This window comes from Carassius carassius, chromosome 38, assembly GCF_963082965.1.
Source record: "Carassius carassius chromosome 38, fCarCar2.1, whole genome shotgun sequence".
NCBI lineage: Eukaryota > Metazoa > Chordata > Actinopteri > Cypriniformes > Cyprinidae > Carassius > Carassius carassius.
Window position 1 is genome coordinate 12380000 of NC_081792.1, and position 24440 is coordinate 12404439.

Here is a 24440-nt window from a genome sequence, read left to right on the forward strand (position 1 = left end):
GAAAAGCCCAAGATGAAGTCCATGCTTCATCATTGCTTTACTTTGCTCTTCTGAACCTTCATGCCTTTTATTTGCACACACACACAGATACAGGTCCTTCTCAAAAAATTTGCATATTGTGATAAAGTTCATTATTTTCCATAATGTAATGATAAAAATTAAACTTTCATATATTTTAGATTCATTGCACACCAACTGAAATATTTCAGGTCTTTTATTGTTTTAATACTGATGATTTTGGCATACAGCTCATGAAAACCCAAAATTCCTATCTCAAAAAATTAGCATATTTCATCCGACCAATAAAAGAAAAGTGTTTTTAATACAAACAAAGTCAACCTTCAAATAATTATGTTCAGTTATGCACTCAATACTTGGTCGGGAATCCTTTTGCAGAAATGACTGCTTCAATGCGGCGTGGCATGGAGGCAATCAGCCTGTGGCACTGCTGAGGTGTTATGGAGGCCCAGGATGCTTCGATAGCGGCCTTAAGCTCATCCAGAGTGTTGGGTCTTGCGTCTCTCAACTTTCTCTTCACAATATCCCACAGATTCTCTATGGGGTTCAGGTCAGGAGAGTTGGCAGGCCAATTGAGCACAGTAATACCATGGTCAGTAAACCATTTACCAGTGGTTTTGGCACTGTGAGCAGGTGCCAGGTCATGCTGAAAAACGAAATCTTCATCTCCATAAAGCTTTTCAGCAGATGGAAGCATGAAGTGCTCCAAAATCTCCTGATAACTAGCTGCATTGACCCTGCCCTTGATAAAACACAGTGGACCAACACCAGCAGCTGACATGGCACCCCAGACCATCACTGACTGTGGTGGGTACTTGACACTGGACTTCAGGTATTTTGGCATTTCCTTCTCCCCAGTCTTCCTCCAGACTCTGGCACCTTGATTTCCGAATGACATGCATGACATTGCTTTCATCCGAAAAAAGTACTTCGGACCACTCCAGTGCCGCTGTTTCTGGTTCAAAAGTGGCTTGACCTGGGGAATGCGGCACCTGTAGCCCATTTCCTGCACACGTCTGTGCACGTTGGCTCTGGATGTTTCTACTCCAGACTCAGTCCACTGCTTCCGCAGGTCCCCCAAGGTCTGGAATCGGTCCTTCTCCACAATCTTCCTCAGGGTCTGGTCACCTCTTCTCGTTGTGCAGCGTTTTTTGCCACACTTTTTCCTTCCCACAGACTTCCCACTGAGGTGCCTTGATACAGCACTCTGGGAACAGCCTGTTCGTTCAGAAATTTCATTCTGTGTCTTACCCTCTCGCTTGAGGGTGTCAATGATGGCCTTCTGGACAGCAGTCAGGTCGGCAGTCTTACCCATGATTGCGGTTTTGAGTAATGAACCAGGCTGGGAGTTTTTAAAAGCCTCAGGAATCTTTTGCAGGTGTTTAGAGTTAATTAGTTGATTCAGATGATTAGGTTAATAGCTCGTTTAGAGAACCTTTTCATGATATGATAATTTTTTAAGATAGGAAACACTGACATTTTAAGAGACATCTATCAGATGTTTGTTCACAGCAGATGCTTTCCAGATTAAGTGATCTTTAACGTGTATGTGTGCTGTCTGGGCGGTTATATGAGCTTTCAGTTTGTTGTGGTTGTGTCTAAAATCCACTGAGTACACCTTTAGAGACTAAAAAAGTGTGCTTTATTAGATTAATAGTATATTAGATATCATACATTTATTCCAACAAGTCAAGTTACTGTTTCGCTGATAAACAACACGTTAATCCATTGTTTGAACAGAAAACCCTGTTTCCTAAGCGACTAGTCCATTCTTCAAAGACTCAGAACAATACAATACTAGGATGCGCAGCACGCAGTTTCTCGCTCCTCAACTGTAACCGCCCTTTGCTTTCAACTCGTCTCATCCAATCACAGTCCTTCTCGTGTCCTTCACGCCCACTGTTTTCCGGGATTGACCAATCACCGAGCTCATCGCTGAGGCTCCGCTCAACGTGCTCCGCCATTTTGTAGCGCTTTAAGAAAACTCAGCCAAGCAGCAAAGTTGCAGATCAGAGCTGCTGTTCTTCGTTGTGCAATGGACGGGTAAGTGATACTACGTTATTATGAATGGAAAATAAGTCATGCTGGCTAGTCGATAAGCCCTACACGAAGGAAACCGTACGTTTACCAACTGTAAAGTATTTGTTTCGTTAGATTGGTCAGCACGCGCGCTCGCATCAGCAGCAGTTGCGATTAAACAAACCGTAGTTTTCTCTTACACTAGGTTTCTGCCTGATGCTCGCTGTTTTCATATTCACATTTAGTTTTTGGTCTTTTTTAATCCGCGTTTTGCAGTCTACATAAAGCAGTTTTTTTTGGCAAATCTAGGGACATTTCCACCAAGAGGACTTGTTGCATCGATTAAAGTTTAAGCAGTAAAGAGCAAAAATCTTTAAAACCTCTATAGGGAAGTTTTTCTTTCTGACCAGAAAACTGTTATAAAAGTGAATTTAAATTAATTGAATAGGTAGGTTGTGTGATGGCATTGACATCTTTTTCCCTGTGCAGCCGCCTAGAGACTGAATTGTATCCTCTGGGATCAAGTTACGCAGAATTAGAGTAAGTCCATCTGAAAAATCAGCTCTTAGTATTTTTTTTTCTTTTTTTCTTTCTTTTTATACCCGTATATAGATTACACTTAAGTTTAGATGAGTGAAATATAATTAAGTTTATTACTGTGCTTCGCTAAAAACCGTCGCCACGGTTGCCATAGTTTCCACCAAAACACTGTAGTTACGTTAATTTCCTGAATATGATTCACACTGCTGTGCCTTGACTCTTTTATGAATTAGAGGGACAATTCTATTTTTTTAGATTGTTCATTTAATGTTTATCACTACAGCATTGTAAATATGAGGTTTAAACTGTATTTCTAAACTGTTATGTTGGTAATTTCTGGTTAAAAAATGACAAACGAACTAGGAATACATAAATAAAACAACTTATAGGGAATTTAGTTCAACTTCCTGAATTTGCCACAGAACATTTTATCAAACGCATCTCCTTTCACAAACGTTTTAAATGTCGACCAGTGAGTCTGATTGATAGACATAGAGAAACTAGACAGAACTAGACATCTAAGATGATACACTGATACTAAAACCACACCCCAGCTATTGTGACGAAATGACCCCCGACCATAGGGCCCCCTTGTTTGCGCTCTCGTTCATTTGCATGAAGGTTTTTCCCTCTCAGGGAAAACGTATCAGGACTTTGTTTTGGCACAGTCTGTTTCTTTTTCTAGCCATTGTTTCAAACATAAAAGCTTTCATGCTGCGCCGTGTTGATATGAGTGTTTTTGGAGCGTTTCTGGGAGTTAATGTGAAACAGGATGTGGGGGTTAATCTTCAACCATACACTGACCCAAAATACCACTCATATTTCTTGCTCTGAGGGAGATCTGTGGGAAGGAACTAGATTACACAGTCTAGGCTGGAACTGCTTATTCCTTTAATGGGAAAAGCATCTAACCAACATGAGCCAATTGAAATATTGCACTCATTAGCCAGACTTAAGTCTTAAAGTTAATATTTTGGTAGAGGATATTCATTTCACATTTTGACTTACAAAAATGGGCTGGATTCTTAAATTACATAATGCATATCTTTACGTGAAAAATTTTTTTGTTTCATTGGGACTATTTAAAAAAAATCCATGGGGTCACAATAGTTCTCTGTTTTTCTTTTAATGCATTTATTGTTGTTATTCATGCGCAAATTTTTTTTCCTTCAATATCTGTTTTCTTTTACAGCGTTGTTCATGATATTGCAGTTGGCACAAAGGTAAGAATCTTATTTGTAGTTCTTCAGTCACTACTACACGTGCTATACGTCTTTGATTGGTTGAACAGGAGCAGATTGTTTTGCTTCATGTCCTATGACCACTTGTGTGCCAGGACTCTCCGAATTGAGAATTCGCATGGCCTTTGTGGCTTCCACACCTTGTACTATCACTCCTTCCAGACATGATTCATCCTGGCAACAATGGGGTGAAGCATTTCAAAGGGAATCAAAGATTTGTTAGAACAAGTCAAGCTCTGTGGCATTGTGCCATGCCACGTTGCGCATTCTCATCTTTTTATGAACTCTTAAGTTATCATTTAACTTTAGGAACAAATTGTGGTTCATAATATTTGAAACACATAGTTAAGAAATCCCTAACTTGCTGTCTGGATCGGCCTTCATAAGGCCGCAACATGAACACTCCCGCTCGTTCCCTCATTAAAGATTATTTCCTGTGGTATGTGGCTAGCGAGGAGGGACCCTCAGGATGTGGAACAAAGGCTGATTCATGAGGTTCATTTAGGTTAGTTACATGCTTCAGGTCATGCAGTAACATTTGTGGCATGAAACCTACAGGCACTGCATTTATCTGATGATTACCACGGTACAGGGAGGGGCGCTGTTTTAAGAGCTAATTGCAAAATTTTAAAAGTTGCGTTCTGAGAGATTTCCTAGTTTTGGATTTAAAATAATTGTAAGGGGCATCTTTCTGGATTTCGTCTCTGGTTCAGATCAGCTGGAGGATAAAGACAATGTGAAACCCTGTTCACAACCTAATTTACTATTGTATCATGAGATTTCTGAGTAAAATAGCATATTTAAAGAGAAAAGGTGTTGGCTAGGGCTTGGTTTTAGATTGGGAATTGATTAGCAGACAATTGAAGGAGACAAGAATTGAGCTTAATTGAATGCAAGTTTACTAAAACAAAACCTCCTAAATAGCTGTTTGACTATTGGTTGACATTATTGTGGCCTAAGTGATGTCATCAGATGAAGAGAGTCGTTTTAGAGCATTAACATTTTAATGAAAGATTAAAATAGTGGGATGAGTTGCAATAATCACTCAAAAACAACAATAAACAAGCAATGAACACAGAAGAGGTGAAAAAGGGGGTCAATAATAGTTTCATGCTAACTGGTAACAGGAAGCTTATCATTCTCGTCTGTTGGGCTAATTTAAACTACTTTTCTGGTGCCAGTAGCCTCGTGGGCAGTGAGCTTTGGGTGTCCCGAGTTCGAGTCCTGGCTCACGGACCTTTACCGGTCTCGTACCCCTCTCCACTTCACTTCCTTTCAAGCTACTATCCTACCATAATAAAGGCAAAAATGGCAAAAAAAACCCTGTATGTCTGAGTGAAACCAAATATAAAAGAAATTTATTTTTCTATGGCCCCACTATCTTCATTAGCACAAAATAGGTTTTGTTGATTTAAAATTAGAAAAGTAGATGTTCAGTTATAATTTCATGTTTTAAAATTAGTCATCAGATGTTATGGCATATTAGATGATCTTCAGGTAACTCTATTTGTCTTTGTGAACACCATGCACTTTCTACCTCAGCCTAATGATTCAACCCATTTTAGAGACATTCCTCAGAGATTGGTTTTGGCTATTTTGAAATGACGAGATGCATGCAGTCTATTCATCAAATGCAAATATGTTTGCCTCAGCACTCAGCACACACATGTAGCTCTTGTGTTTGTCCAGCAGTGCTGATCATAGGGAAGATGGCTGGGGGAGGTGCTGATGGGTCACATGGGGGTTCGCTTGATGCTTCCAGTCTCTCTTTCTTGTCCTCGGTATTTCGTAAAGTATGCAAGTCGAAAGCTTGTGGGTCACAGGTGCTGATTAAAGCAAGCCAATGATTCGCAATAGTCCCACCTTGTTTTAACTATTGTGGATTGTCAGTGTGGTGGTGTGGTTTAAATTAGCCCAGTAAAAAAGGAATCTTAAACTTCTTGTGTTACCATTTAACGTGAAATCAAAATGTAAATTCTTGCCTCTTCTCTGTACGTGTAGATTTTGGGGGTGGGGGTGGGGGGTTCTAATTGCATGTTATTTTACTATTTTTTATATCTTTCATCATAGTGTAAATGCAGCATGCATTACAATTACAATTATGCATTAAAACGACTTTCCTCTTCTGATGACATCACTTAGGCCGCAATAATGTTAACCAATAGCCAAACCAATAGTTTTGTTTTGGCAAACTTGCATTCAGTCAAGCTCAATTCTTTTCTGTTTCACAATCCAATCAGCTCTCAAGAGAAAAAAAACTGACTCTGTCATACACGGTTTCTCATTAAATAGCCTATTTTACTCAGAAATGTTATGTTATAACATAAATTATGTTATGGTTGTATACCATGGCCCCACATGGCCCCTCCCTGGGCGCAAGCAGCAAAAATGTCTACCCGGGTTTGTGTGCACTTGGATGGGTTAAGTAAATTTTAAGTATGGGACACCATATTTGGCTACGTTTTTTTTTTTAATGGTTCCTGACCAGATATTTATGTGTCAATCGGTGCAGTGATGTGTGTGTGTGTATGTATATAGAGTCTCTAAAACTGGGGTCTGGAGCTGTGCTCGTAACCTGTATGATTAGTGTGGTAAATGGCTCAAGTTTGAGCAGTAGTTGTGGGTGAAAGGCACACCTGGGCGTTTGGAGATAGTGGGTCTTGTGTATTCAGGTCAGGGTTGGGTTTCAATTACCTGCAGCACAGACACAAGGTCTCCATTGTGAGCACATTACAATCGTAGCTGCTGTGGTAACGGCCCGTTTTTTGGGGTTTGTTGCAGTCTTCGCCCCTCCCCCTGTCTTTGACACCCATTCATCTGTTTTAACCAAGTATCTCATCGTGCCATATCTAACAAAAAGTTAGCGCATTGAATGTTTGGGTTTGTCACGCTCAATGAACTATGTTAAATGCACAGAGATAGTGCTGTCTGACAGCTTCTAGAAGCTTTGAAAGAATGTTCCAGGTTTGTGTACCGGGAAAAAGATAAGCTGATAATGATTTAATGCTATGGCTGATATTAAATAAATGATAAAATAAAGCACTAAAAACGATTAGTTTGATTAATTCTATTAATTTACGCACTACAACCTTATAATGTACAGTATGAAATAAGGATATTTGTAATGTGATTTTCTCAAGATTTCATTTTGTTAGTGTTTTTAAAGGGGTGGTTCGGGATTTTTGACATCGGACCTCATTTTTAGGTCAGCCTGGTTGTTATTCATCAGTGGAGACATTTTAAAAAAAAAATTATCCAGTCCTTATATTTGGATAGTTGGAATTTTACTTTGCTCCGGCTCTACTTTGCTCTGCTTATGTGATGTTAGGGATAATCAGGTAAATACACTTGCGTCATGTGTGGACTGGCTCACTCGGTTGCCTAGGTAATCAATATCACTCCGCTGCTGCTGTCGACAAGAATTATGATTACAGGAAACAAATTATAACTAATGCAATGTGATGAAAGGTAAGTTTGATTTCTAACTTTATTTTATCAACGGACATTTGCATCGATAGTCTAGTGTTATAATTAGTGATCGACCGATTTATCTGTTTACCGATATTTTTCCCGATATTTAAGCATTTTTCCATAATCGGGTATCGGTTTTGTAATATCGGATTCGCCGATTTACGGCGCCATCTTGTGGCCGTTTTGAGATTTCCGCCATTGCAGCCCGGGCGTTCTGAGTAAAGTATAGCTATGTTCTACTTGGTTTTTCCTTTAATTAATCAACTTTATTTAACATAACAGACATGCACATATGAGATCTGAGACATAAATTCCTGATTTAGTTAATTTATGGAGCTTGTTTATAAACAATTGAGACGAACTCATTGAGTCACGTAGTGTAATTCGTCATGTCCTGCCCCAATAAAGACGTAACTTTACATGAATTAAATAAAACAGACATGAATGAGTGCATGTTGAAAATAAAAGCGCTGAATAAAGAAAAAGTTCGTTCATATTGCTTAGCAAAAGACGGATGATCAGGAGGCTTAAGCACGGCCACTGAATTAAACTTTTGACAAGATTATCTTGTTTAAACACCCTAGATTATATTATCATTTACTACATAACAATTATTTCGCTAATACACATATAAATATAGCCTACCGCTTTGTGGAAATTAATTATTTATTATCTCCATGCGCGATCGCGGTTGATTAAGTTAGTCAAACAGCACTTTGTCAGTTGGCATTTCATGATCTAACGTTAGATTGAATCTAGATCATAAAATGCCAACTGACAAGTGCTGTTTAACTTTATATAGTCTCGGGAAAAAAAGTTCGTTCATATTGCTCAGCACCTGAATGGGTTGATGATCAGGAAGCCTCGAGCACGGCCACTGCATGAAATTTTTAAAAAGATTATCTCGTTTAAACCCCCTAAATTATAAAATCATTTGATTTACTACATAACCATTATTTAGTTAATACAAATCTAAATAAATGCAGCTCTGTGGAAATTATTTATTATCTCCACACGCGATCGCGGTTGAGTAGCCCAATTTATAGTTTTGTGTAAATTCATAGATAAGTAACAGCGCTCAGAAAGCATTTCATGATCGAGACCGACAAAACATAATAATTAATAACACTAGTTGGAAAATGCAATGATGTATGCTGTTTTGTTTGTTACTTTCCTGACAATGTTATATATTCCAGCTAATATTATTCAGTGAATTAAATTAAAATTACCCAGTGAATTATTACTCACTCTTAAACCTATTAAATGGCACATAAACCTTCTAAAACTGTTTAAAATAAATTACATTTCTGCAAAGGTGATAACTCCCCTGTCATTTATTTTCTCCATTTTAAAACATTAGACTTTTAACATTTATTTTGCCTATTGTTAACATTGTTGCTGATAATGCTTATAAATCATATGTATAATTTAGATATAAATTATATAATGTAATATATTTTTTATTGTAATTTGAAGATTTAAATTTAACATGAAAAACTGCTAACTTTCAGCACTTTTTTTTAAGATGTCTGTCAAGAAAGTTCCTTTGCCCCCCACCGTCTTCGGTGCCCAGTGAACGAGTCTTCAGTGAAGTGGGAGCCATTTAGCAGAATGCTGAAAGACTCTGTTTTCTACACTACAACCTAGTTCTGCTTAACTGGGAGTATTAAGTTACACTACTAAATAGCTATGCACTTCTAAATAGCCCCCCCCCCCCGCCCCCACCAATATGTTATAATAATTTTTGTGCTTTATTTTTTTACCTGGGTTTTTTTTTTTTTACCTCATCAAAGCTTTTATTGTAAAACAAAGACACTTAGTAACAGTGCACTCTAATATTTTGGACTCAGACCCCTCTATTTATTTGTGTATAAATATAACGGGTTTTTTTTGTATGCAAGGAGGGAGTGATTGTTATAAATAAAAGGGTTTGTTCAGCTCATTTGTGTTGTAATAATTGTCAAAAACAGAAGTATAACAGTAAATAAATATCGGTTTTGCATATCGGTTATCGGGTACATAAACATGCAAATAATCGGTATCGGTTATAAAAAAATCAATATCGGTCGATCACTAGTTATAATTGATTTGCGTTTGGTGCACTGTGGAGCGGGTAAAACGGTTTTTAATGGCTGGCTAACATATACCCATTGACTCACGCTAGCCTAGCATCGGCTATCTATCCAAATATAAAGACTGGATAATTAAAAAAAAAAAATGTCTCCACTGATGAATAACAACCAGGCTGACTTAAAAATGAGGTCCGATGTCAAAAATCCCGAACCACCCCTTTAAGATGTGAGTGTTATAAGGTAGCCTAACTGTTAAAATAGCTTAGAGCAAACAACACGCATTACAATATACATGCAACATACCTATCTGCAAAGTATTTTGAATAAATGAGTTGTAAACACAAAAGCAGAAATTCATTTGACTAGAATAGTAGTCCTACTGCTAAAAGGATAATTTAGATAGTGAACCGATCAAGTACATAATATTTTAAGTAAAGAACAATTAAAAGTTGTTATTGCATTATTGCTATAAATCTTTTTTAGTTTAGGGTAATGGGCAACTTTAAGTTCTATGTTTAAGTTTAGCTTGTTTTGCACTAACCCTTTTGTTTCTTAGCTGAGTGTGTATACATGTGGTTCTCATTGAGTCACTTGACTGTGGAATTTTAACATGTGGAAGGCAGGCCTGTGTGGTTGCATGGAGTTTCTGGTGAATACGCTTAATTCATTCTTGCTTTAGTCATACGCCGTGACTGGACAGTCTTAATTCAGCAATCTTCTGTCACATTGTCTCAATTTTCTGCACTCAGAAAGTGGATAATCAGAACAAAGATTTGCTTTTGATTGTCCAGATTAAATGAGACAGACGATGTTATTTGCAGAACTGTGATGTATTACCTTTTTGTTAATATTTACTTTAAGGGGTAGTTCACCCAAAAATGGAAATTCTGTGATTTACTCACCCTGTGCCAAACCTGGATGAATTTCTTTCTCCTGCTGAACACAGAAGATATTTTGAAGAATGTGGGTAACTAAACTGTTTCTGGTCCCCTTTGACTTCCATATTTGGTTGTTCCATACTATGGAAGTCAATGGAGACCGGCAACTGATCATTCTTTGAAATATGTTTTTATGTCCAACAGAAGAAAGACACTCATACAGGTTCGGAACAACCTGAGGGTGATTAAATTAAGTTTCATTTTTGGGTGATCTGCCCTCTTAAGCTGGGCTAAAATGTGGTGTTTGAAACCATGCACAGTTGTATAAATGGCCTTGTCCTTCACATGGACATGTTCTGTCCTTCCTTAAACAAAGGAAAATGTGAAAGCGCAAATGCAAGTTTCAGTCTGAACACTCACTAGCTGACGACACAGAAATGTAAAACCACCCTTCTGCCCATGGTCTACTGAGATCTTTCTTCATAGGTTTCTGGTGGGGGATGTCTTGTAGTTGATCTCTGACCTCACCTGCTCTAAGACAATGCTGTTTGCACAGGAAAACTGAATGTGACATTGTCCATTTCCTGCCTCCAGCGTTTTCTGATGTAAACTTGTCCTTATTTGGACATCCATTCAGGCTAAAGGTTGGATTAGTTTATCATCATAGTTTTACCCTCTTTACTTCAAGTGTGCTGTTTAGGTTTGTAAACCTCAGAACTGACTGTCTAAACCTCTTAAAAATGACATGTTACTGGACACTGTTTGACCTGGAGCTTTTCTCTTTGATTTAATTTTTTTTCAGAGAGGATCTGACGAGTTGTTCTCCTGTGTTTCCAGCGGGCCCTATATCATGAGCTCAGCAGGTAGGATCTATTTGTTCTTTATTTGTTTCCTTCTCAGACGTGGTTAGTTTTGTCTCAATCCACCCTCATCATCTCCTTTCTATGCAGCCAACGGCAACGACAGCAAGAAGTTCAAAGGTGACATCAGAAGTCCCGGCATCCCGTCCAGAGTTATACATGTCCGGAAGCTGCCCAATGACATCAACGAAGCGGAGGTCATCTCCCTCGGCCTTCCCTTTGGCAAAGTCACCAATCTGCTCATGCTGAAGGGAAAGAACCAGGTATCAGTCCCTCTCCACCTGTGACATTCTCAGCATTAGCTCGAAATAGGAGACGAGGTTGACTTAACATAGTCCACCCAAAACCTTTGGATTTTTCATTTATGAAGTAAATAAGCTGTACTTAAACTGAAAAATATTATCTCTGTCCCCAGTATTTGTGTTATTGTTTTTGTATTGAGTAATAAGAGTTTATTTCAGCGATAAGTTAATGTCTGATTGTAGTATTTCTTTGGCTAGATGTTATGGTTTGTGAGTGCCTTGTTAAGAATGTGTTGTATTATAAAAAATCATGGTTATTATAGATAACTAAAACCATAAAAAACATAATTACTTAAAAAAAAAAAAAAAAAAAAGTAAATAAAATAAAATGTAAAAAATTTGACTTGTTATAATACAGCTTTAATACAGTTCCCAAGGAAACATTTCATTAAGTTTAACTTAAGACAAGAGCTGCAATTAAAAATAAACTTTACATCAATAAAATGACAAACTTAAAATAAAAAATGAAATGCAAAACCAATTCAAACTATTAATAAAAACTATAATATCATTTAAGACTAAAATAACACTGTGCATTTATGAAAAATGTATACTTTTATTCAGCAACAATACATTACACTGATCAGCAGTGTTAGGGAAAAATATATATTTCAAATAAATTATGTTGTTTTGAAAACCTTGGAAAAAAAGTATTTATAATTATATAAATCTATGTAACTATTTACTCAAAAATATTAAGCATCACAAATGTTTTCAAAATTGATAATAAGATAATAAGAATGATAATAACAATGTTTCTTGAGTAGCAAACAAGTATATAAGAATGATTTCTGAATGATCGTGTGACTGGAGTAATGATGCTGAAAATTTAGCTTTGATCACAATATAAATATTTTTTTATGTTAAAATAGAAAGATGCTCATTTAAATTGTGCTAATAGTTCACAATAGTTTGTTTAGCTAGAAGTGTTTGTTTTATGTGCTTGCGTGGAACATTTTCCGGGCTTAAGGCAAATTGCATGGTATGCATTTGTGTAGGCTTTCTTGGAAATGAATTCTGAAGAAGCAGCCCAGACGATGGTTACTTACTACTCCTCTGTAACGCCCGTCATCAGAAATCATCCCATCTTCATGCAGTACTCAAACCACAAAGAGCTGAAAACAGACAACTCACCCAACCAAGTGGTATGTGCTTCAGATGATCTCAGCCGCCAGCACACGCACCACGTACAGAGCTTTATGAGGCTTCATTACACATTTCTGACATGGTGATTCATTTGTATATGGTTTTACGTAAATAAAGACAGCCGAAATGTATAAAGCGTTATTTGCAGCAGCTGTGCACATGATGATTGATACGAGCGGAGGGTCTGGTTTGCTCTCTTCTGTACATCTTGTTTTTTGCCTTTTCCTTTTTAAACACAGTTTATATGCCTCTTAAGGCCTTTAGTAGTGGATTCCACAGCTGCAACCAATCAGTACTCATTTGGAGGATTGCTTAATTTGCTTTGCTTCGTTCTGTTTGAGTAAACACAGAAATGTAGCCTCCAGAGTTTACTTGATTTTGTTCAGAATAATCCATCTACAAATTTTACTTGTGCAATTTCAGACAAAAGCAGGCATGTATGGATAGATAGGTGTAAAATCAATCAAATGGAATGGAAAAAAAATACTAATTTACATCTAAACTATGTCATTATGGTGTCTACAGAGGGCACAGGCAGCACTGCAGGCGGTGAATGCTGTCCATACAGGTAGCATGACTCTAGGTGCCATTGACCCATCCGGTATGGCTGGCCCCAGCCCTGTCCTAAGGGTCATTGTTGAAAACCTCTTTTACCCTGTGACCCTAGATGTCCTACACCAGGTATACACTTCCTCTAGTTCTCTGCAATGCTGTTCTTTTCTTACTTGAAGCAATAGTTCACCCAAAAATACAAATTGTCATCGTTTGCTCACACTCATGTTGTTTCAAAGCCTTAAGACTTTGGTTAATTTTCAATTCATAAATTAGGACTTTTGGTAACTTTACTTAAAACCTTCATGTATAATCCTTTATATGGTACACGGTAATACATTATATAATTCATGTTAATTCCAACATTTACTAATGCATTATTGAAATGAAAGCTGTGCTTGTGAAAGTGACATGACATTCAGCCAAGTATTGGTGACCCATACTCAGAATTTGTGCTCTGCATTTAACCCATCCAAAGTGCACACACACAGCAGTGAACACACACACACACTGTGAACACACACCCAGAGCAGTGGGCAGCCATTTATGCTGCGGGGCCCGGGGAGCAGTTGGGGGTTCGATGCCTTGCTCAAGGGCACCTAAGTCGTGGTATTGCCGGCCCCGAGATTCAAACCCACAAGGAGTCAAACTCTTTAACCACTAGGCCACGACCCCCCCCCCCCCCCCCCCACGACTCCTCAAATTGTTAATATTTAGTTAATGCACTGAATGTTAACATTAATAAATATTAATAAACACTGTAATAAATGTATTGTTTAGTGTTTGTTCATGTTACAGGGTTTGTACAAGGTGCCTAAAGTGCTTGAATTTGACTCTTTGAAGTTTAAGCCCCGGAAAACCCTTGAAAACAGACATTTATGAAAAGGTACTTGAAAAGTACAGTATGACAGGATATATAAAATTAAGATTAGTAAAATTAGTCTTGTTTTCTTGCAAAATTGACGATGCAGTGCGTCTGATATAAATAGGGGAAAGGTGAGGGGAAAAGTGGTCTCGCGATATTAGTAAAAAGATTGATTTTCTGATGAAACCTTTGAAAGTAGTTGCATTATATTGTTCGGTCTTTTATTGGATGTGCTGTTTGTTTGGGTTTCATTTGGGAACGCGTATAAAGTCTGAGGTGCTTTTTTTGTTGCACTGTTATCATTTACAAGCTTGGAGCACATCTCCATCTTAGCTGTTCAGTCCACAAACTGTTCCTCTGTGTATACATGCATATACAACTACATTGTTTTGTGATTAAAAGACCAATATTTTGGAATTGAAAGTTTATTAAAAATAGTATTAAAATAGTCTCATTCTAGTGAACCAGGTATCTGGATCTTGTGAGATAAGTGTATTGTCACACCACCTAAGTGTCTACGAGCATGATATAACTCATAATTGTTCAAGTGTATGATGAAGCTTTTACTCTTCAGGTCAATCATATATTCATTAAAAACAATCTATTTGAATAAGGAAAGCGATAACTTTACCATAGTGTCTTTTCAAGTTGCCACAGCCATTGTATGCTTTGCATGTGCTGCACGTTATTTGTACCATTTTGTTTTATTAGTTTATTTATTAGAATTTGAAAGATAATAATGATATTGTGATCTCTGATTTTAGTTCTTGAAAACAAAAAAAACTAGTGCTTAAAGTCCTTTAAAGTCCTGGAATTAAATTTTTTCTCAGTTTCTGTACGAACCCTGATGTTAGTACATTAACTAATATTAACTAATGGAATCTTATTGTAAAGTGTTACCAGCATAACTAATGCATTAAAACTACTTTTATAATGCAGTATATATAACACTTTAAGTAAAGTGTGAAAATTAAAGTAAAAGTTAAATAATTCGAATTTATAAAGAGACCTGAGACTATTCTATTCTTTAAAAATCCAAAAAAGTTCATAAAGTTGTAGTGAAACAAATCCATAGGAATCGAGCGGTTTAACCCCTTAACTGTCTCTCACGTTTTTGAAGATAGACTTGAATGTGCATGATTCAAACCTAAATTTTTATAATTCATGACTGAAAACATTTTGTTACATGATATTGATGTACCATATACATGGTAATGCAATGTCTGATTTTAAAATGGGTTTTAAAGGATGAATTTTGAAATTTTAAGTTTTCAGTCGATATATAACTTCTAATGATTTCTAAAATGTGATAGAGAAAAAGCCAACGAAGAAGTCTTTATTTTAAACAAAGGTCAAAACTCCTGTTATAATTTAGATTTTTGAGGGTGCACTCTTGTCATAATTTAATCTATTACTTTTCCTACATCATTTTTAACAAAAAACATAGGTAAAATATATATTTGGGAGTCTTAAGGCGGTCGCACACCGGTAGAGAAGCGCCGCGTCGCGCCACATGTAGGACAGCTCGAGGTATAGCACACCGGACGCGCACATTCTGCTGGAGCTCAATATTGAATCAAGTTCTGAGCAGCAAGATGAAGATGAGTTTTAATTCATTTATTATTATTTTAAATATATTATTTTAATTGATCATTGATGAGTTTTGAACGTTAATTAATGAAAAGAATCTGTGTTATAATTTAGTCTAGATTATCACTAGCTACTAGATTGCCATTAATAAATTGTTTTGTATTATTATAAGCAATTTTCAACATTTCTAATGCTGTAGCTACTAATACTGATTTGTTTGCTCAATAAAAACAAAGAAGCTAAAAAAAATTATATAGGTATGCTTATATCTTAACGTTTCTAAGGACTGTCACTGAACATTTTACCTCAGATCGAAAATTAGACATTCTTACCTGAAAAACCGATGACAAACGCGATCTTCCTCCACGTTTATGACTTCCTCGTGTTGTCTTTGAATATTTGAATCCGGGTATTTCCCTATGTCCTTGATTAGTTTGTCGTCTTTTGCGGCCCGCTACTCCGCTATTTAAATGACCTGAAGTGTGTTGTGATGGTTGTGACCTTGTAAATCCACTAGGTGGCTGCCATTGAGACTGAATGTAATCACGACAGGCAAATACTGTAATATTTTGCGTAGCCTATGTAAAATATGTCTCAAGAGAAAAATAAAAGATTAAAATGACTACGTTTATTATACATTTAATTATATATGTTTACATTTTATTCAAGCTGTACAACTAATGTAGGTAGCCTAGTATTTTGCAGCAGTGGTATCTTGGTATAATGTATAAACAACGGTTTGAAACAAATATGATGTTATTTAATATAAAACTATGCAGATGGCGCTCTGTGGCGCGGCAGGAATTTTAACAGAGTTCTGAGTCGTAGCTGGGCGCCGCGGACAGACGCCGAATGGCGCCGCCGGTGTGTGTACACTCATTGAGAATAATGTGTTCGAATTATAAATACGTGGCGCGACGCGGCGCTGCGCTTCTCATCCGGTGTGCGACCCCCTTTAGACTCTTTCCAACGATATATAGTTTGTCAAGATTAGATTAGATTTGATTGTAATATAGTGAAGTAACCGTAGGTGTCCCGTATTCGGGACGGGGTGACAGTTTTAATCTAAGTCTTGTCAAGAGATACAATCTCTATATATGACGAAGGGTTTTTTTTTTTGCATCTAAACTAGTAATAGACACATATACATGGTGCACATCACATATACAGCAAACACTTTTATAAACATTTTGGATCTTTTTGGTTTTGGTCATCTGGACTTTGAGTGGAAGGATAGAAACCTCTCAGGTTTCATTAAATGATGTTAATTTCTGTTTGAAAGATTAACCAAAGTCTTACCTGTTTGGAATGACATGAAGGTAAGTAAATGATGACAGAATTTTCATTTTTGTGTGAACCATGCCTTTAACTGTTGCCAGTTATGGTTGTTTGATACTAAAATGTTTGGTTCCTCACCAGATCTTCTCCAAGTTTGGCACAGTGCTGAAAGTGATTACTTTCACAAAAAACAACCAGTTTCAAGCTCTCCTCCAGTTTGCTGATGGCCTGACAGCACAACATGCCAAGCTGGTGAGTAGCACCATCTATCAGCCATAATCTGTAACGACAGTTATTGAAACTTCGTTTTAGACTTTGTTTTCCATCAGAGAGCATGTACACATGATTGCCTGGTTGGGAAGTAAACCACTCTGCAGATAATGAACAGAGTTAGGTAAAAACTGACTGGGTGAGGGTGATTTTAATTATTGAAACCTGGCAACCACAAATATGAAAGCTTGTGGAGGCTTGGTACCAATGCAAGAGAAAGCAATTCCCAAATATAAATGACACTCCTTCAGGATAAATAACCAGTGGGCAGATTGTGCAGATGATTATTCTAAGTAGTGATGCGTGGATCACAGTTATATCCGCGGGCACTGCTGATAATCCATGGGTCAGGTGGGTCGGGTAATAAAAAATACATTCTGATTAATTGCGAGTGGGTTGGATGAGATAGATAATTAATGATGCAAATATTAACTACATTCTCTAAAATATGAACGTGTTTTAAAATCCATCTTTTCATCAGGCAGACAGATGGGCTCAACATATTTAATTTTTGCATGTGTGGCGTTTGCCTGCTCGGAAAGTTGCAGCGACAGAAACAGTGACATTCCAGTTGGAAGGGAGTAAAGCCTGTGTTTATGCTATTAAGAAAGTGTAGGCTAATCTGGCCAAAGAAGAACTTTTGTTTTACGATCAGTGTATTATGTTGCTGTTACCGCTTATGGCTCCGACAAGGCTTTGTTCCGTCCTACACACTGTGCCAACTGAACTGAACCAGCCCTGAACTGACTTAAGCTAAATGACACTTGTCTTTTAGGGCTTTTTTAGAGCAGAATCTGAACTTTCCATAGTTAATTCTGTTGTCCTGTTTATTGCTGAAGCTTCTTTGACACAATCTGTATTGTATAAAGCGTTACAAAAAATAAAGGTGACTCAATGTAAACTCTGAAAGAATGTAAAAGACTAGATTTTGACATGTTTGTGGCACAATTTTAATATAAATCTCTCTTTAATCAGGCTCTAGATGGACAGAACATCTACAATGGCTGCTGTACCTTGCGCATCAGCTTTTCCAAACTTTCCAGCTTAAACGTCAAATATAATAACGACAAGAGTCGTGACTACACCCGCCCGGACCTGCCCACTGGGGACAGCCAACCTGCTATTGAACATCACGCTTTGGCTGCTGCTTTTGGTACAAACGGGTGTTAGATTACACCCAGCACACTATTAGACCATACAACCATAGTCCCATTCTGCCTCTTTTTAGAAAGTCTAAATATCCTGGTATTTTGCAGCTGCTCCTGGGATCATCTCTGCCACGCCATATGGAGGAGCGCACGCCTTCCCTCCAGCTTTTGCTATCCAGCAGGCTGCAGGTACAATGACACACCACTTGAGTTTAACACCTATGTTTCATTTGTCTGTATTTGTCTTGTGATGTATAGAGTACGTTTGACTCCTTCTTGAACAGGGTTGACAATACCTGGGGTTCCCGGAGCTCTTGCCTCATTGGCCATTCCCGGGGCAGCAGCGGCCGCTGCGGCTGCAAGCAGACTGGGCTTCCCGTCCCTCCCCGGCACCCACTGCGTCATGCTGGTCAGCAACCTGAACCCCGAGGTTAGCCGTTCTCAGTCTCTGATGGACCTAGAAGTGCACAAGATGTCTATTTGAACACTAAGACTGAGCAAGCTCATGGAATTTTTTTGTTTGTTATTAATGATCCTTTTTTTTATTTTTTTATAATAAATGAACAAAGCAGAAATCGTATCAAATGTAAATTCACAATGATTCTCAGCATTTTTATTTTGGTTTAATGTATTTTTTTATATTATAATGTACAATTATTTGTTTAAATAATTTAGATGAAAGCAATGGCACAACAGCAAACACTAAATGAAACACTTTTTTGAAAAATATATTTTTTTAAATATTTAATTCATATTAAAACATTAGCACTTAATATTAGTATAATATAAATATTGCTGTAAATATTTATAATTTAAAAATGACAGTAGCACCACAACAAAAACTTGATGGAACACACATTTTATAAAAAAGAATAATAAAAAAATTGTGTTATTTAATAGTATAAATATGATTAAGTTAAACTTAAACCGTGGCACTGGCATTTCAACAAAATATCTGAAACACTTTTTTAAATGTAAAAATGTTGGTATAAATGTGTGAAATTGAACGACAGTGGCAGCACAAAAAAATTGTATAACAATTTTTTTTTAAGTTATAATTTCATAACATGTATAAATAAAATATAAACAATTAGATTTTTTTTTTTCAAACAAAGTACAATTTAAATTATAATGTAAATATTTTGGTATAAATATAATTTAAAGCACCACAGCAAAACCTTATTGGAACACATTTTAATATATAATATATATTATATAATATATAGTATAATTAATATTAAAATTTAAATAATAGCACACACAGTTATTTTCCTAATTAACTGGACTAAATGGATATTATAGACTGGTGATGTCACTATTACAATACTGCTTTAAAGGAACTGAATGTTCCTTTAAATGTAGTGCATTTATGATCTATTGTCGTGTAGTAATTGCAAGACACAAAGCCCATTGCTTAGCGTTTCCATTAACTGAAGCTCCGTCTCTTTAATCACTCAAGTATCCTCACCCCTGTGTCATTTCTTCCTCTAACATCCTCAGGTTTCGCATACAAAATGGCATTCAGTTGAGCTTCATTCTTCTTGTTGCTTCCATTTGAATATGTTGCTGCTTTATTTCATATTTCACTCATCTCCTCCAAATATTAAATAGCCAAAATTGTATTTTCTGTTGGTCTGTTCAGAAGCTCTGTTCTTTTATTTGTATTTATTTGTGAAACAGGCCATCGGAAAGTGCATTTAACCATTGAAATTAGTGCATTGTTTACTCCAGTAACTAATCGCTAAGAATTAGCTTGTTAAACTGGTGAAATTTCTGTTAACTTGAGCTCTTTTTTTGTATTTCTTTATGTATACTGACTTTGTTTTGTTTTTTACCTCCTTTTTTCTCCTATTTCTCTCCCTCCCCGTTCCCCTCATCCCATTGCTCTTTTTTTTTTGGAAATCTCGTTCTCCTTTGCCATCTGGCTACACACACCATGTCTCTACTCATCTGATCTGTACCAACAATTACACAATTAAACATCATCCCACAATCACATACACACACACACACACACACACATCCCAACTTGACACACAAACAACTCTCTCTCTCTTCTACCCCCCCCCCCCCACCCCCCCACTCCCACCCCTCTCTGTCTCTCTCTCCGTTCCCAATCCATTAACCATCTTCATGATCCAACCACCGTTTTTCGCCATTTCCCATGGAACTGCCTCGCTGCCTCGGATATGTTGAACCTCCACTCTGCCTCCGATCTTTACCTGTCTCTTCCTCCTCCGCTGCCCCCCCTCTGCTGTCCTTTAAAGAGAGTTACGCCAAACTGCCTCTTTATTCTCTTCGGTATGTCATCCTTTAGCATATTTTTTTGTCACTCATTTGTTCTGTTCTTTTCATTTGATTTTGTGTCCACACAAGGCATCTGTGAGGCCTGATTCTTTGAGTGCCTCGTTTGTTTTCTGCAGTATTTGGTGTGTTGAGATGAGATACGTCATGAAAAGCTGCAGCTTTCCCTGAACAGCAGCACTTCCTTTGAACGCAGATGGAAGGCTGCAGCTTTTTAATGATGGAACAAAGCAAATTTGCGCCTTGTAAAATGTTGCATGCTTTTGAAAACCGTTCCTCTTTTACCTTTTTTTTTTAATTGCATGTCTTTAAACAGTTTAAAATACTTGGTTAATAGTCAAGACTCCTGCTGTTTAATAAGTTCATTTTCATCCCCCTGAAAACTTATCTTTCGATTCTAATTTCAGTCGATCCGTTGAATCTGTTCCTCAGGAGATCGAAAAACAAACTAAAAGCACACGTTGCAGTTTTCTTAAGAGCTGCAGATCCACTTGAACTTTCTCTTTACTAAAAAAATGTTCAGTCTTTTCTTAAAGCAAGTTTCTTTTCAATTTCAATTAAACCCCTGATAAGATTGCTATTAGACACTAGTTTTAATTTATATATATATATATATATATATATATATATATATATATATATATATATATATAAATATGTATATTTTTACCTTGCAGAGCATGTGATGAGGAGATATAATGGAGTATCTTGATTGTGAACTGAAGTTGTTTTATAGCTCAGGCTGGTTTTGATGAGGTGTGTCTAATCATAACATGCTGTATATTTATATCTGACATGAAACCGTCTCTCTTTGTAGGTGTATATGGGGATGTATTGAGAGTGAAAATCATGTTCAACAAGAAAGAGAATGCTCTCATACAGATGTCTGATGGGACCCAGGCTCAGCTGGGTAAACAGCCTTAAAATTATTACAATTTAGTTGCAGAAAGAGCAGAAAACTTATACAACACCATTTAAGACTGGTGTTTTTTCTTTTTTAGCTGTGCTTTAATGCACAAACTTAGTCAGAAGTGTCCCAGTATTTAGCACTTGCTAGCACCCAAATTAGTTTTCACAATATACTTAATAAATGTAATGGGGAACTAGGGTGCAGAATGATGCATAGTTCAGTATTTATTCATAGATAAACATTTATATTTCAGCGATGAGTCATCTAAACGGGCAGAAGTTATACGGCAGGCCCCTGCGCATCACTCTGTCCAAACACACGACTGTCCAGATGCCACGGGAGGGACATGAAGACCAGGGGCTGACCAAAGACTACAGCAGCTCTCCTCTCCATCGCTTCAAGAAGCCAGGCTCCAAAAACTACTCCAACATCTTTCCTCCCTCATCTACCCTGCACCTGTCTAACATCCCGTGAGTTTATACACATCAGCCTCTTGTTTTTCTATGACTTTAAAAACCCAAATCTCACCTATAACTTTGTCTCTATTTTAGACCCTTGGTTGTCGAAGATGACCTCAAGATGCTCTTTGCTAGCAATGGTGCTCTGGTCAAGAACTTCAAGTTCTTTCAGTAAGTGTGTAAAACTGTGACATTATCATACTGTGACATTTATGTAGTATAACAGTCATTTGAAATGATTGATACTGGTGGAATCACCGCCAGTTACTGATAATGTGTGTTCCTTTATCGCACATTACACACACATTTCTAAACATTTTGCTTATAATTTTAAAACTATTTAATTTTGTACCTTTTTTTATGTTTACATTTTTTGCTTTAACAAAGTCAAATCTATACTACTTTGTTAAAACAAAACTGTTTATAAATTTTTGTACTGAGTATTATATTTTGAATTAAATGTATTTTTTTTGTATAATTTATTGTTTTTTTTTATCATTTAACAATGTATTATTATTATGAATTCATTTAATATTGTTATCTGGACACACTCTATATCAAATTAATTTCTATATCGAATTTCTGCACATCTTATGGTGCGTTCACACCAGACGTGAATGAAGCGTTAACCACGAGTGATTTACATGTTAAGTCAATGCAAAGACGCAAATAGACATTGTGCGGTGCGATTCGCAAAAGACGTGGCGTGAATTGAGCCTTTTGACGAGCGAAACGCATGATTGGCGAAATTTCGCACTGCGTTAACCAATCAGGAGCTTGCTCTAGTAGTGACGTGATTACGATGTAGCGAGTGAAGGGAAAATCCGAAACAGCAATGGAGGACAATGTCATCGTCACTGTATAGCCCCTTTCACACTGCAATTCAGGAAAATACACGGGTAATGCGTGCTGTCAATTGCTCCCGGGTCACTTTTTTGCCCCTTTCACACTGCCAGTGATTACCCGATATCTGTGTGTGTGTGTTCACACATAAACCGTAAAGGTCCCGTAAAGACACTTGACATTAGGGCATGACGTGTAATGTATGAGTCGAAAACGCTAGGCACGTTAACTTTCACTTAAGCTGGCGAACAATCTCAGCATCAGCGCGGATAGTGAGGAACTAACTGATCTCTGCTTCATTACAGTTTACACACATTTTTTCATTGCGAACATTGATCCGCCTTCAAAACACCTGGTAAAAGAGTCACGCGATAATGTGCGTCATCACAACGACACGCATTAGTTCTGGCTTTTGTTTACACAACGCTCGTTCCAGGACTGAACCCGGCAACGTTACTAGTTCCCCAACCTACTAGGACATGTTTGTGTGAACTCAACTGGAACAACCCCCTAATTCGCTAATTCGCATCTGTTGTGAAGTGAATTTCACACGCGGATGAAGCGAATATACTCAAAATGTTCAAGCTTCCAAATACGCAAGAATAACGCGATTTATTCGTGCAAGTCTCGTCTGGTGTGAATGCCCCATTAGGCTGTTGTGTTGTTTCTCACTGTAATTTTTTTATTTTTGTAATTTCATAAATTGTTTCATAATGGTAAAACTTTGAATTGCTTGCAAATTAAAAATAAAAAATTTTTACAAGTCAGATTACCTATATGCACTAAGCAGTCTACATTACAAGCTGTTTTATTATTATTATTATTATTTAATTTTGATTTTATTATTAGTTTAATTTAGTTATTAAAGGTTTTTAGTATTTAGTCAGTGGTTTTTAAATCATTTTTCACCTAGTCATTTTGAGTTAAACTCCAATTTTATTTTATTTTTTTCATCACCAAGTAAATTCTCTGTCAGTGTATCTGCCAGAAATACTAACAAATTCCTCAACTTTCAGGAAGGATCGCAAGATGGCTCTGATTCAGATGGGTTCGGTGGAGGAAGCGATCGAGTCCCTTATCCAGTTCCACAACCATGATCTCGGAGAAAACCACCATCTTAGGGTCTCTTTCTCCAAGTCCATCATTTGAGAGAAATATAGTCTGGAAAGGACTGGAGTGGCCAGTCACTTCAAACCTTAATGAGTCTTAATCATAATGATCACTTCCATCATTCCATTATTTTATTTACGAGGCATTTTAGTGGATATTTACATAAATATATATATTTTTTCAAGGTTTTAGAACAGCTGTATTATTAGTTGGGCCGAGAAGTTCATTAACTCGATGCATCACTCCATCGGTCACTTTCAGCCTATTTAAGGCTTGATTTCTGTAGAAGCAGAGACAAATCACTACAGGCCTTTGATTCCATTTGTGCCTTACTGCTTCAGATCTCCAGAACCTCAGTCAAACATCTGCAACTAATGTTTGCAAATCTGTAGTTTACAGTCCATTTCATGCTCTTATGCTCCTGTGAGACATGGGTAATTTCATCGGGCTGATGGTACAGGCCTAAAACTTGGCACCTCTACGTTACGTATATCCCAGTAGGGTTGTACTCATCATATCCTCTAGCTTTAGCATTTATACTGTTTCTTTAGAAATAGAATGTTTA

At 37.1% G+C, this 24440-nt stretch overlaps 1 protein-coding gene across 3 annotated transcripts; it reads left to right on the plus strand.

Annotated features, from left to right (window-relative positions):
• The first annotated feature begins 1963 nt into the window (after positions 1–1963).
• Positions 1964–24440, plus strand: LOC132119341 (polypyrimidine tract-binding protein 1-like). 3 transcript variants are annotated; one of them, XM_059529204.1, is made up of 16 exons: positions 1978–2061; positions 2527–2577; positions 3770–3800; positions 11042–11102; positions 11190–11362; positions 12400–12546; positions 13073–13228; positions 16974–17084; positions 18078–18255; positions 18359–18439; positions 18535–18680; positions 20518–20551; positions 21372–21464; positions 21718–21934; positions 22016–22093; positions 23782–24440. In XM_059529204.1, exons 1-16 carry the CDS (start codon positions 2054–2056, stop codon positions 23912–23914), a joined length of 1698 nt encoding a protein of 565 aa, XP_059385187.1. In that variant the 5' UTR covers positions 1978–2053; the 3' UTR covers positions 23915–24440. The 3 variants fall into 3 exon arrangements, with proteins under 3 accessions (XP_059385189.1, XP_059385187.1, XP_059385190.1); XM_059529206.1 differs by lacking the exon at positions 2527–2577 and having other exon boundaries at positions 1964–2061; XM_059529207.1 differs by lacking the exons at positions 1978–2061; positions 2527–2577; positions 3770–3800 and adding an exon at positions 10837–10883.